Source organism: Moschus berezovskii, chromosome 8 (assembly GCF_049115385.1).
Source record: "Moschus berezovskii isolate FMDL1 chromosome 8, NW_MosBer_1.0, whole genome shotgun sequence".
NCBI classification, from domain to species: domain Eukaryota; kingdom Metazoa; phylum Chordata; class Mammalia; order Artiodactyla; family Moschidae; genus Moschus; species Moschus berezovskii.
In genome coordinates this window covers 99,016,251-99,028,000 of record NC_142467.1, presented here as the reverse complement: position 1 = coordinate 99,028,000, position 11,750 = coordinate 99,016,251, and the positions used below count along the sequence as shown (strand labels likewise).

The window sequence follows — 11,750 nt, the reverse complement described above, 5'->3', positions numbered from 1 at the left end:
CTCTGTGATCTAAAGAATGTTGGCAATTTGATCTCTGGTTCTTCTGCCTTTTCTAAACCCAGGTGGTACATCTGTAAGTTCTTGGTTCATGTACTGCTGAAGCCTAGCTTGGAGGGTTTTGAGCATAACCTTACTAGCATATGAAATGAGCACATTTTGGTAGTTTGGACCTTCTTTGGCATTGCCCTTCTTTGAGACTGGAATGAAAACTGACCTTTTCCAGTCCTGTGGCCATTATTGAGTTTTCCAAATTTGCTGGCATACTAAGTACAGTACTTTAATAGCATCATCTTTTAGGATTTTGAATAGCCGAAGTGGAATTCTATCACCTCCACTACCTTTTTCCTACTAATGTTTCCTAAGACCCACTTAACTTCACCATCCAGGATGTCCGGCTCTAGGTAAGTGATCACCATTGTAGTTATCTGGTGTGGTGGTTTTGCACTGAATAATTCTCACAAACACACAGGATTATGAGAGACAGCACAGGGAGAGTTCATGGAGAAGCAACTCCCCGAGAAATCTCTGAGTGCATATTTATTGATAACTTATCTTGTAATGTTTAACTAAGAGCAGTAGAGCAAGACAGAAGCCAGAACTCTGGGATTGGGAGGCTTCCTCCTGGAGATCCAGAGGTAATCACGTAAAGAAAGATCTTTGAAGATAAAGGGTTTGTTCTGCGTACAGAACAGCATCCAGCTAATGCTGACATGTCAGCCAGAAGGTCTAACTTAAGGGTAGAGGTCAGCAAGCAAGGAAGAGGGAATGAATAAGATTAAATTCTAGGAGACATTTTTGAGAAAGCAGTAAAACATGGTTCCCACAATCTGGGTCATTAAGACCTTTTTTGTATAGTTCTTCTTTGTTCTTACCACCTCTTCTTAATCTCCTCTGCTTTTGTTAGATCATTACTGTTTCTGTCCTTTATCGTGCCCATCCTTACATGAAATTTTCCCTTGATATCTCCAGTATTTTGAAGAGATCTCTAGTTTTTCCCATTTTATTGTTTTTCTCTGTTCCTTTGCATTGTTCATCTAAAAAGGACTTATTATCTCTCCTTGAAGCCATGAAATTAAAAGATGCTTACTCCTTGGAAGGAAAGTTATGACCAACCTAGATAGTATATTAAAAAGCAGAGACATTGCTTTGCCAACCAAGGTCCGTCTAGTCAAGGTTATGGTTTTTCCAGTGGTCATGTATGGATGTGAGAGTTGGACTGTGAAGAAAGCTGAGCACCGAAGAATTGATGCTTTTGAACTGTGGTGCTGGAGAAGACTCTTGAGAGTCCCTTGGACTGCAAGGAGATCCAACCAGTCCATTCTAAAGGAGATCAATCCTGGGTGTTCGTTGGAAGGACTGGTGCTAAAGCTGAAACTGCAATACTTTAGCCACCTCACGCGAAGACTTGACTCACTGGAAAAGACTCTGATGCTGGGAAGGATTGGGGGCAGGAGGAGACGGGGACGACAGAGAATGAGATGGCTGGATGGCATCACCGACTCGATGGACATGAGTTTGAGTGAACTCCGGGAGTTGGTGATGGACAGGGAGGCCTGGCGTGCTGTGATTCATGGGGTCGCAAAGAGTCAGACACGACTGAGCGACTGAACTGACTGAACTGACTGACTGGTATTCTCTGGAATTCTGCATTCATTTGGGTATATCCTTCCCTTTCTCCCTTGCCTTTCACTTCTGTTCTTTTCTCAGCTATTTGTAAGGCCTTCTCAGACAACCATTGTGCCTTCTTACATTTCTTTTCCTTGGGGATGGTTCTGGTCACTGCCTCCTTTATAATGTTGCAAACCTGCATCTGTAGTTCTTCAGGCACTCTGTCTACCAGACCTAATATCTTGAGTCTATTTGTCACCTTCACTGTATAATCATAAGGGATTTGATTTAGGTCATACCTGAATGCCCTAGTGGTTTTTCCTACTTTTTTCAATTTAACCCTGAAATTTTAAAAAAGGAGCTCATAATGAGTCACAGTCAGCTCCGTATTTTCATCAAATACATTTTTTGAACCCTTTCTCTCTTCTCCTCTGGTAACCCTATAATGAGAATGTTAGAATGCTTCATATTATCCCAGAGGTTCCTTAAACTGTTGCTGTTATTGTTTTTTCTGCCAAACATCATGAGCTGCAGGATCTTTGTTCCTCAACAAGAAATCCAACCCAGGAGCACAGTAGTGAAAGCAGTGATTCTTAAACTGTACTTATTTTTTTAATTTGTTTTTTCTTTCTCTTTCTGATTGAGTAATTTCTTTTATTCTGTCTTCCAGATCAGTTGTGCTTTCTCCTATGTCACCTGCTGCTGCTGCTGCTGCTGCTAAGTCACTTCAGTCATGTCCATCTCTGTGACCACATAAACAGCAGCCCACCAGGCTCCTCTGTCCCTGGGATTCTCCTGGCAAGAATACTGGAGTGGTTTGCCATTTCCTTATCCAATGCATGCATGCATGCTAAGTCACTTCAGTTGTGTCCAACTCTGTGCGACGCTATGGACAGCAGCCCACCAGACTCCTCTGTCCACGGGATTCTCCAGGCAAGAATACTGGAGTGGGTTGCCATTTCCTTTCCTACCTATGTCACCTAGTGTGCTGTTAATAATTTCTAGTCTTTTTTTTCACTTCAGTTATTATATTCTTCACTTTTGACTGGTTCCTTTTTATGATTATATTGCTTGTTACCTTCTTACTATATTCTTTCATTCTTTTCCCAAGTTCAGTTAGCAGTATTTGTTGCTTAGTCACTAAGTCATGTCCAAGCCTTTTTCGACCCCATGGACTGCCTCCTGCCAGGCTTCTCTTTCTGTGGGGTTTTCCAGGCAAGAATATTGGAGTGGGTTGCCTTTTTTTTGTTGTTGCTTTACAATTTTGTGTTGGTTTCTGCCATACAATATTGCAAACAGTCCTAGTTATGTGTGTGTATATATCCCTATCTCTTCCCTCCTGAGTCTCCCTCCTCTCCTCCCATCCTACCCCTCTAGGTCATCACAGAGCACTAGGCAGGTCTCCCTGTATTATTTAGCAACTTCCCACTAACTGTCTTGGGCTTCCCTTGTGGCTCAGCTGGTAAAGAATCTGCCTACAACGTGGGAAACCTGGGTTGATCCCTGGGTTGGAAAGATCCCCTGGAGAAGGGAAAGGCTACCCACTCCAGTATTCTGGCCTAGAAAATTCATGGACTGTATAGTCCATGGGGTCACAAAGAGTCAGACATGACTGAACAACTTTCACTGACTATTTTATGCATGATACTGTATATATGTAAGTGCTACTTTCTCAATTTGTCCCACCCTCACATTCCCCTACTGTGTCCACAAGTTCATTCTCTACTAAGTTCATAAGTACCATTTTTATAGATTCCATATATGATACTTGCTTTCCCTTTCTGACTTACTCCACTGTGTATAAGATGCTCTAGGTTCATTTACCTCACTACAACTGACTCAGATTCATTCCTATTTATGGCTGAGTAATATTTCATGATATAAATCTCTTAACACCACAGTTTCTTTATCCATTCATCTGTCAGTGGACATTTAGGTTATTTCCATGTCCTGGCTGATAGGGCCTACATGGGGGCTCATTGTTAAAATGGCTCATTATGTTTACCTCGCAAACAAAGAATGAAATCACAGTGATCCTTGAGACCCCTGAGGCTCTTCTGTCCATGAGATTTCCCAAGCAAGAACACTGGAGTGGGTTGCCATTTCCGTCTTCAGGGAATATTCTCGATCCAGGGATCGAACCCATTAGTAGGTGGGTTCTTTACCACTGAGCAATCTGGAAAGCCCTAGAATTCTTTTGCTTTACAATTTTGTGTTGGTTTCTGTCATATAATTACATGAAAGATTCATGACTGTATACCCACACACACACACACACAAATGTATATATCACTTCCCTCCTGAATCTCCCTCCTCTCCCCTCACCCCACCCTGTAGGTCATCAGAGAGCACCAGGCTGGCCTCCCTGTGTTTTTTAGCAACTTACCACTATTTTATACCTGATAGTGTATAATGTCAGTGCTGCTTTCCAAGTACATCCCACCCTCACCTTCCCCTGCTATGTCCACAAGTTTCTTCTATGCCAGGTTCATCAGTACCATTTTTCTAGATTCCATATATAAGCGTTAACATGTGACACTTGTTTTTCTGACTTACTTCACTCTGTATAAGACCATCTAGATTCATCCACTACAACTGACTCAAATTCATTCCTATTTGTGGCCAGATAAAATTCACTGTATAAACATACTATAATTGCTTTATCCATTCACCTGTCAGTGAACATCTAGATTGTTTCCATATCCTGGCTATTGTAAATATTGCTGCAATGAATATTTGGGTACATGTGTAATTTAGTAGTGAGATTGCTGGGTCATATGGTAGGTTTATTCCTAATTTTTTAAGAAATCTCCACACTGTTATACATATCTCTAAAACAAAAAGTATAATGAAATCAGTATCCATTATGTCTTTTCTCAGGATGTCCTTGTTGGAAAGATGTGCTGGTGATAGAGGGGCTAGAGCCAGAACCCTGTGTGAGCTGCTTTTTCTCTGTGCACCGTGGCTGTCAGTGCCCTGTCAGTGGCAGCAGGAGCCAGGTCTGGTTCCAAGATGCTGGAAGAAAAAGCCCTGAGTGTTGAGTCTGAGTTGGATCTGTTCCCTCCATGTGTGCGCTTACTCTCCTCCCAACAATGGTACCTTTGCCTTAGAGGGAGCAACACTGGAACAGGAGGGTTTTTGTGGGTCAGACACACATTGAGACTGTCTAGGAAGCCAGTCAGGTTACAGACAGCTCCTGATCCACCACCTCCACAAGTGCCAGCACTGGCCTACCTCACCTTATTCAGATGCAGTGCTGGGTTGACATCTGCTGCATACCCTTAAGTGTGCACTCTTGCTTGGCAGCAACACAAAAACCAGAACAGTCCCCCTCCTTTTGTACCTTACTCTGTGGATCTTTTTACAGCCTTGGTTTTGGACATCATTCTGACCGTCTCCAGTTTATTTTCAGTGAGAGGGGCTCCATATAGATGTATTTTTGATATGTTCCTGAGGGGGAGGTGAACTCAGGGTCCTATTTCACAACTTTCCTCTCAGTGTGAGATTTCCAGAGTGTGCAGGGATATTTTTGAATTTTGAATGACTCTCAGGCAGTGATTGTGGGAATTATGATCATCCCTGGATGCCCATGCCTTCTTTCTTTTCTCCTAGATCTTCTTTCTAAGGGCCCTTTATGCCATCCTGAGGAAAAGATAGAGACAGACAGGATGGTGTTTGAGTGTTTGAGTGATTGTTCTCAGGTGAGAAAATAGGGTATCCTTATACAAAGTGACCTACTGTAAGCGCCATATGGAAAAATTTCCTTCTGGGTAGACCTATGTCCAAAGCTTCTTAAAGGAATAAAGCCAGTCTGAGTCCCTCTTAAATTTCCACCCAATATGGAAGCTCTCATATTGATGAGGAATTACTCTGAATAATCCTAGTATTTCAGTAATTACCTTCTGATATTGTCTCTTGATTGCTACTGCATGGTTTTTGTTTTATTTTGACTGTCTGACATGGTAAGGAGTGAGAGTAAATATTTCTCAGTGAACTTATTTAATCTATCAGCTTGCACAAGTGTGTGTAATTTGCTTAGGATTATGTTACTGGTTCCATATCAGTCACGAGTGAGTGTGGCTAGAAAGAAGAGAACATAAGACCATTGTGTCCTCTGACAGATGATGACAGACCTTGAATCCCTCTGTTGATATTGACACTCCCTTCCTCATTCTCCACTGTACATTGTTAGAGATCTTACTTTACTGAAACTACTTTGTGTGCGATGGTTTATTACTCAGTGATTTTCGCTGATGTGGCTGTGTACTTCACCCAGGAAAAGTGGACTTGACTGAACCCCTTTCAGAGAAAGCTATATAGAAATGTGATGCTGGAAAACTACAGGAACCTGACCACAGCAGGTAAGGCTTCCATCATTCCAGTACACTCTTAGGGAACGGACATATATGTGCTGTACCTTCTATGTTCCAAGAAGGGTGATGCCAACCTGAACACAATGGAAACTAGTAGACACTCGTATCTAAGGAATGAGTTTTACTTCAGTATACTTTCTGTAACAATGTGCTTTGAGAACTAACAGCATTATCATGACTCTTGTTTGAAATATGCATTCTCAAAGTTCACCTTTGGCATAGTGAATGAAACTTTGGAATTTGGGCCCAGTTATTTCTATTTTAACAAGCAATGGACGTTATTCTCTTGGACACCATCATTTGGCAACCACTAGTTTAGCAGCTTCTCCATGAGACCAAACATCTCTTTTACGTTTACTTCATTTTATTTTAATAACATTCTCAGTGCTTTGTAAATGATCATACAGGTCTGAACATGTTTTCATGGGCCAGAGATACTATCTCTTTTTAGACACAGAAAGAGGGGCTATTTGCCTTTTTATCTGTTTGAAAAATAGTACCACATTCATTCTAGTGTCTTGATTAGATATAAAACCTGGTTCATTGAAGTTTGTCATGTTTGGCAGGTATTTTTTTCATTAATGTATCTTTCCTTATGAACAGGATATCAGGCATTCAAACCCAATCTAATCTCTTGGTTGGAAAAAGAAGAGTTGAAGACTGTGGAGAGAGGAATCCTCCAAGGTGAAAGATTATAAAGAACTTCCCATGTCAATTAAATTTCAGTGTGTTTTGAGTTTATAAGAAGGAAACTCACTGAGATGTGTTTTCCTTCAGAAGGCTGAGGACATTGGTTTCTTTTGTCGGGGGGTAAGTATTATTCATTTAATACACAGCTAGCAAAAACAAGTCTAAGATAAGAACAAGGATTTATCTTAAAAGTTACTCAAATAAGTCTCAAGTTTTATTAAAATTGTCTATAAACACATCTATTCGCTACTGAAAACTGAAACAGCGCATAAAAAAATTTTATTACTATTTAACACACTAATAATGCTCTGGCCAAGCCAGCCAATGTTATCTTTACATTCCTTCCCAAGTTAATTTGTTTCAAATTCTTGATATTGAGTTTCATCTTTTAGCGAACTTAAGGTTTAAGAAACAGGCAATACCTGAGACTTAATTAGTACTTCTTGGTGTCAGATCAAAGTGGAACTCGTGTATATTCAAATCATTTCAAATCTAAGCTACATATAGACTCCTCATACATTAACTGTATTAAGGTAGAAAAGAGATGCAAGTAAAAAAGACAAACTTACAATATACATTATCAAAATATTGGTACAGTCTTTCCCAGGCTGCTTCATAATGAACCAGCAAGAAAAGAGTACAAGAATAAGGTTTATGACTCATTTGATTCCATGGCATAATTACTATATATTGTGTTGCAATAATTCTCATAATTATCATCAGAAGGATTTCTCTTAAACTGGCAATAACTACAGGTACACTGGAATCTTCGCACTCTTGATCGAATCTCAGTGTCCTCCTGCTGCTGTAGTTCTCTTTGAGAGTCAGAACAAGGAACTCCTTTGGCATAGCGAAGTCTAAGCAATTCAATCAGCTTTTGCATCCTATATCTCCGCTCACTCAACAGCATTCTCACCCCTCTCCGCCTATTGGGTGTTTTCTCACTAGGTAACTGCCCGGTCGGTTGAGATGGGTATTCTGGTAGATACGGCAACTTGATACTAGGGTTGAGAGTCAAGTTACTGAGGTTCGTTGCTAACATTTCAGAGAGTTGAGTGGCACCCTGCATTGCCTGGGAAGCATCATCGATGGATGTTTTAAGAGACTCTAGGGTCCAGGTTGGGTTATCTTCTGATGAATCCATCGGAAGTCTAGTCACAGCTTGAAGCTCCTCCTAGATCTTTGGGTGCCAGTGGAAGGCGATGCTGTAGGCTCAAACTGCTCCAAAGAAGCCAAAAGCAGTCTTGTTTGTCTTTAGCAAAAAGCATAAGTTGACGTTTGGGTCAATGGCTGCTTTTGTAGGGGTAGCCATGGGGACATTGGTTTCTAATGCTCTGTGACTTCCTTAACATCTCATACGTACTTACTTTTCATTTTATCAGAGTTTCCTATGGTCTCATAAAATAGCCTTTTGTTTCTTTATTTGTTATATCATTTATTTTCTTTTGGCTATGTTGGTCTTCATTGTTGTGTATAGGCTCTTTGTTGCTGTGTGCAGGCTTTCTCTAGTTGCAGCGATCAGGGGCTCCTTTACTTTTGGTGCGCAGGCTTCTCATTGGGTAGTTTCTCTTGTTGCAGAGAATGAGCTCTAGGGCCTCAGACTCACTAGTTCCATCACTCGGGCTCTACAGTGCAGACTTATTTGTTGTGGCACACAGGCTTGGCTGTTCCAGAGCACATGCATTTTTAGTTTCAGGACCAGGGATCTCACATGTGACCTCTGCATTGTAGACGAATTCTTAACCACTGGACCACCAGGGAAGTCCCTTAGTTTTACCATGTTGATGTATACTTTTTGTCCAGAACTTTCCCTAGTAATATTCTCTTTTCCTCATTTTCAGTTTTTCATAAGACTCATCTTTTAAATCAAGTACTGAATTTTGACTACATAAATATGTTCTTAATTTTTGTCATACTCAAACTCCTCTTTTCTCTCTTGCCTTTTTAAAAGGTATGTTTAGTTTGGAAACTTATTCACCTGAGCCTTATTGTTTTTAACCGCTTTAACATCCACATATTTTTGCAGTCTTAAATTTATTATTCTCTTTTACTTTAGAATGGGAAATGCAAATTAAATCCAATGACTTGGAAATTCAGCAGGATATTTTGTGGGGAAAAACATCAAATAGGGTACAACTGGTAAGATCAGTAAGTTCATAAGAAATATTTCTTATTTTCCTTTCAGTTAATGTTGGGATTTCATTACAAGATGAACACTAGTGTTAGATATCCGAGTGGCATTTACCCCAAAGATAGCAGTGTCTGTCAACAAATTTGATTATGTTCAATTTGGGGATATCCCAAGGTTCAAAATAGTTGCATCAGAATTCCTCAAGAAATAATTCCCACATATATAATTAGACATTGAATTTTGAGGACAATTCAATGAAATTGCAGTGAACTGTTTTACCCTTAGAGTATATGGCATTTCATTGTGTCAGAAGGATTTCATCATTTAACTTTAAAGAAATCAACAGAGCAGGAACTGTATGAATGTAATGAAGATGTTAAAAATCATCATCCTCATTGTAATGACGTTTCTGTTTGGAGATGAGTAGGATCAGTTAATGAGTCTGAGAAAGCTCTGAATCATCATCCACTGGTTTTTCCACAGACACAAAGCCACAATGGACAGGAACTGTATGACTGTGAGCGAAGCGAGAAAGACATCAGTGACCACTTTTACCTTAGGACGCACAGGAGAGCTGAAAAGAGAAGGATTTTTTATGAAGATAATCAGTATGGAAAGAGCTTCCATCCTCTACACAACAAACTCTTTACTGGGGAAAAATCCTCCGTGTTTAATCAGTATGGAAAAGCTGTCAGGCTGACTCCAGATATTACACATATGAGAACACACACTGGAGAGAAACCTTTTAAGTGTGACACGTGTGAAAAAGCCTTTAGGTTGTTCTCATTACTTCATGTTCACCGTCGATTTCACACTGGAATAAAACCTTACAAATGTAAGGAATGTGGGAAAGACTTCTCTGTATCCTAATACCTGACTGGACATATAAAAACTCATACTAGAAAGCAACCCTGTAAATGTAAAGAATGTGGGAAAGACTTCCATCAATCCTCAGACCTCATTGAACATAGGAAAACTCACACTGGAGAGAAACTATATGAATGTAATGAATGTGGGAAAGCCTTTGGATCATCCTCACACCTTCATGTTCACAGTCGAATTCACACTGGAATAAAACCTTACAAATGTCAAGAATGTGGGAAAACCTTCACTGTCCCTTCACACCTTATTGAACATATGAACACTCACGTTGGAGAGCGACCCTATAAATGTAAGGAATGTGGGGAAGCTTTTGGATCATCATCACACCTTCATGTTCACAGTCAAATTCACACTGGAATAAAACTATACAAATGTCAAGAATGTGGGAAAACTTTCACTTGCCCCTCTCGCCTTATTATACATTTGAAAACGCACACTGGAGAGAAGTCTTTTAAGCGTGACACATGTGGAAAAGGCTTTGTATCTTCTCGTAATCATCTTAGACATTTACGATCTCATACTGGGCAGAAGACTGCTAAATGTGACAGATGTGGGAAAGCATTCACGTGATCCTCACAAATTACTCAACATATGAGAACACACACTGGAGAGAAGCCTTATAAATGTAATGCATGTGGGAAAGCCTTTGGGTTTTCCAGTAATCTTCTTAGTCATTTACGATCTCATAGTGGGCAGAAGACTGCTAAATGTGACAGATGTGGGAAAGTTCACTCAAGTCTCAGTTCTTGCTAGACATATGAAAACACACATGGGAGAGAAGCCTTTTAAGTGTGACACATGTGGGAAAACTTTCACTCTATCCTCATACCTTACTCAACATATGAAAACACACACTGGAGAGAAAGTTTTTAAGTGTGACGTATGTGGGTAGGTCTTCACTCAATGCTCATACCTTACTAAACATATGAAAAGACACACTGGAGAGAAGCTTTGTAAGTGTGACACATATGGAAAGGCCTTCACTGAATGCTCAGGCCTTACTTGAAATATGACAACACACACGAGAGAGAAGCCTTTTAAGTGTGACAAATGTGGGAAGGCCTACACTGATTCCTCAAGTCTTACTAAAAATTTTAGAATTCACACTGGAGAAAACCTTTTAAGTGTGACAAATGTGGGAAAGCCTTTGCTGTTTCCTCACGTCTTACTGAGGAGAGAAGCCTTTTGCATAATATACGTGGGAAAACATTCACCATGTCTTCACCTGTTACTGCACATAAGTGAAGTCACACTGGAGAAAAACCATATTTGTGTAAGGAATGTGGGTACACCGTTTTTGCTCCTCAGTGCTTACTTGAGATAGACAGTGACATTGGAAAAGAAGCCACTGAAATGTGACAAATGTGGGAAAGTCCTTGCTGATTCCTCCTGTCATATTTAGCATTTTATTTTTAATATTTGACTGCATCTGCAGCAGATGAGACTTTAGTTCTCTGACCAAGGATCAAACCCATGCCCCCTGCATTGGAAGGCAGAGTCTTGACCTCTGGACAACCAGGGAGGTCCCATACTAAACATTTTTGAACTCAACATAGAAGAGAATCCTTTTGAGTGTAATAAATTTCAGACAAGACTCGCCAATTCTTCACCCTTTATCTTTCACAAGTGTATCCACACTGGATAGAAACCCCATAAACTTCAGGAATTTGGAAATCAATTTTATCATTCTTATCTCAAAGGTAATGGAAAAAGTAGAGGGAATATTTGGGCCTTCTGCCTGTATCTATCATGTCTTGTCTCTAGAGCAAAGCTCAGAGTTGTTGATCACAAAAGATATTTAGGTACACACACAGTTCAGCCCATGGTGACACCTGGGGCACCAGGTCCCTTGCAATGTGGGGAATGTAGGTCTGTTCCCTGGGTGGGAAACAAGCATCTCACATGCTATGGGGCAACTAAGCTATCACCTTAGTTCTCATCACCTCTGCGGAGCCCAGGATAGCTCTCACAGTGACAGGTAAGCAGATCTCTTTTTCTCATCGACATGGGAGTCACTTACTCTACTATGCCTGCCTACTCTGGAAAAACCAAGGTCCCTCAGGTCT

General features: G+C 40.4%; 2 protein-coding genes across 2 annotated transcripts; one reads left to right on the top strand and one right to left on the bottom strand.

The window, feature by feature from the left end:
* Window positions 1-5,177: 5,177 nt before the first annotated feature.
* On the top strand, window positions 5,178-10,558 carry LOC129558839 (zinc finger protein 426-like). The gene is given in 5 exon segments (XM_088839029.1): window positions 5,178-5,310; window positions 5,844-5,969; window positions 6,585-6,665; window positions 8,728-8,810; window positions 9,286-10,558. Coding segments are annotated over 5 exon segments (810 nt in total). The 3' UTR covers window positions 9,673-10,558.
* On the bottom strand, window positions 7,324-7,844 carry LOC129559292 (developmental pluripotency-associated protein 3). Its single transcript, XM_055430898.2, has one exon. It carries the CDS (start codon window positions 7,813-7,815, stop codon window positions 7,324-7,326), a length of 492 nt encoding a protein of 163 aa, XP_055286873.2. The 5' UTR covers window positions 7,816-7,844.
* Window positions 10,559-11,750: the final 1,192 nt, after the last annotated feature.

Coding starts and splice junctions, on each gene's coding strand:
- LOC129559292 (XM_055430898.2), bottom strand. CDS start 7,815: ATGGATTCATCAGAAGATAACCCAACCTGGACCCTAGAGTCTCTTAAA.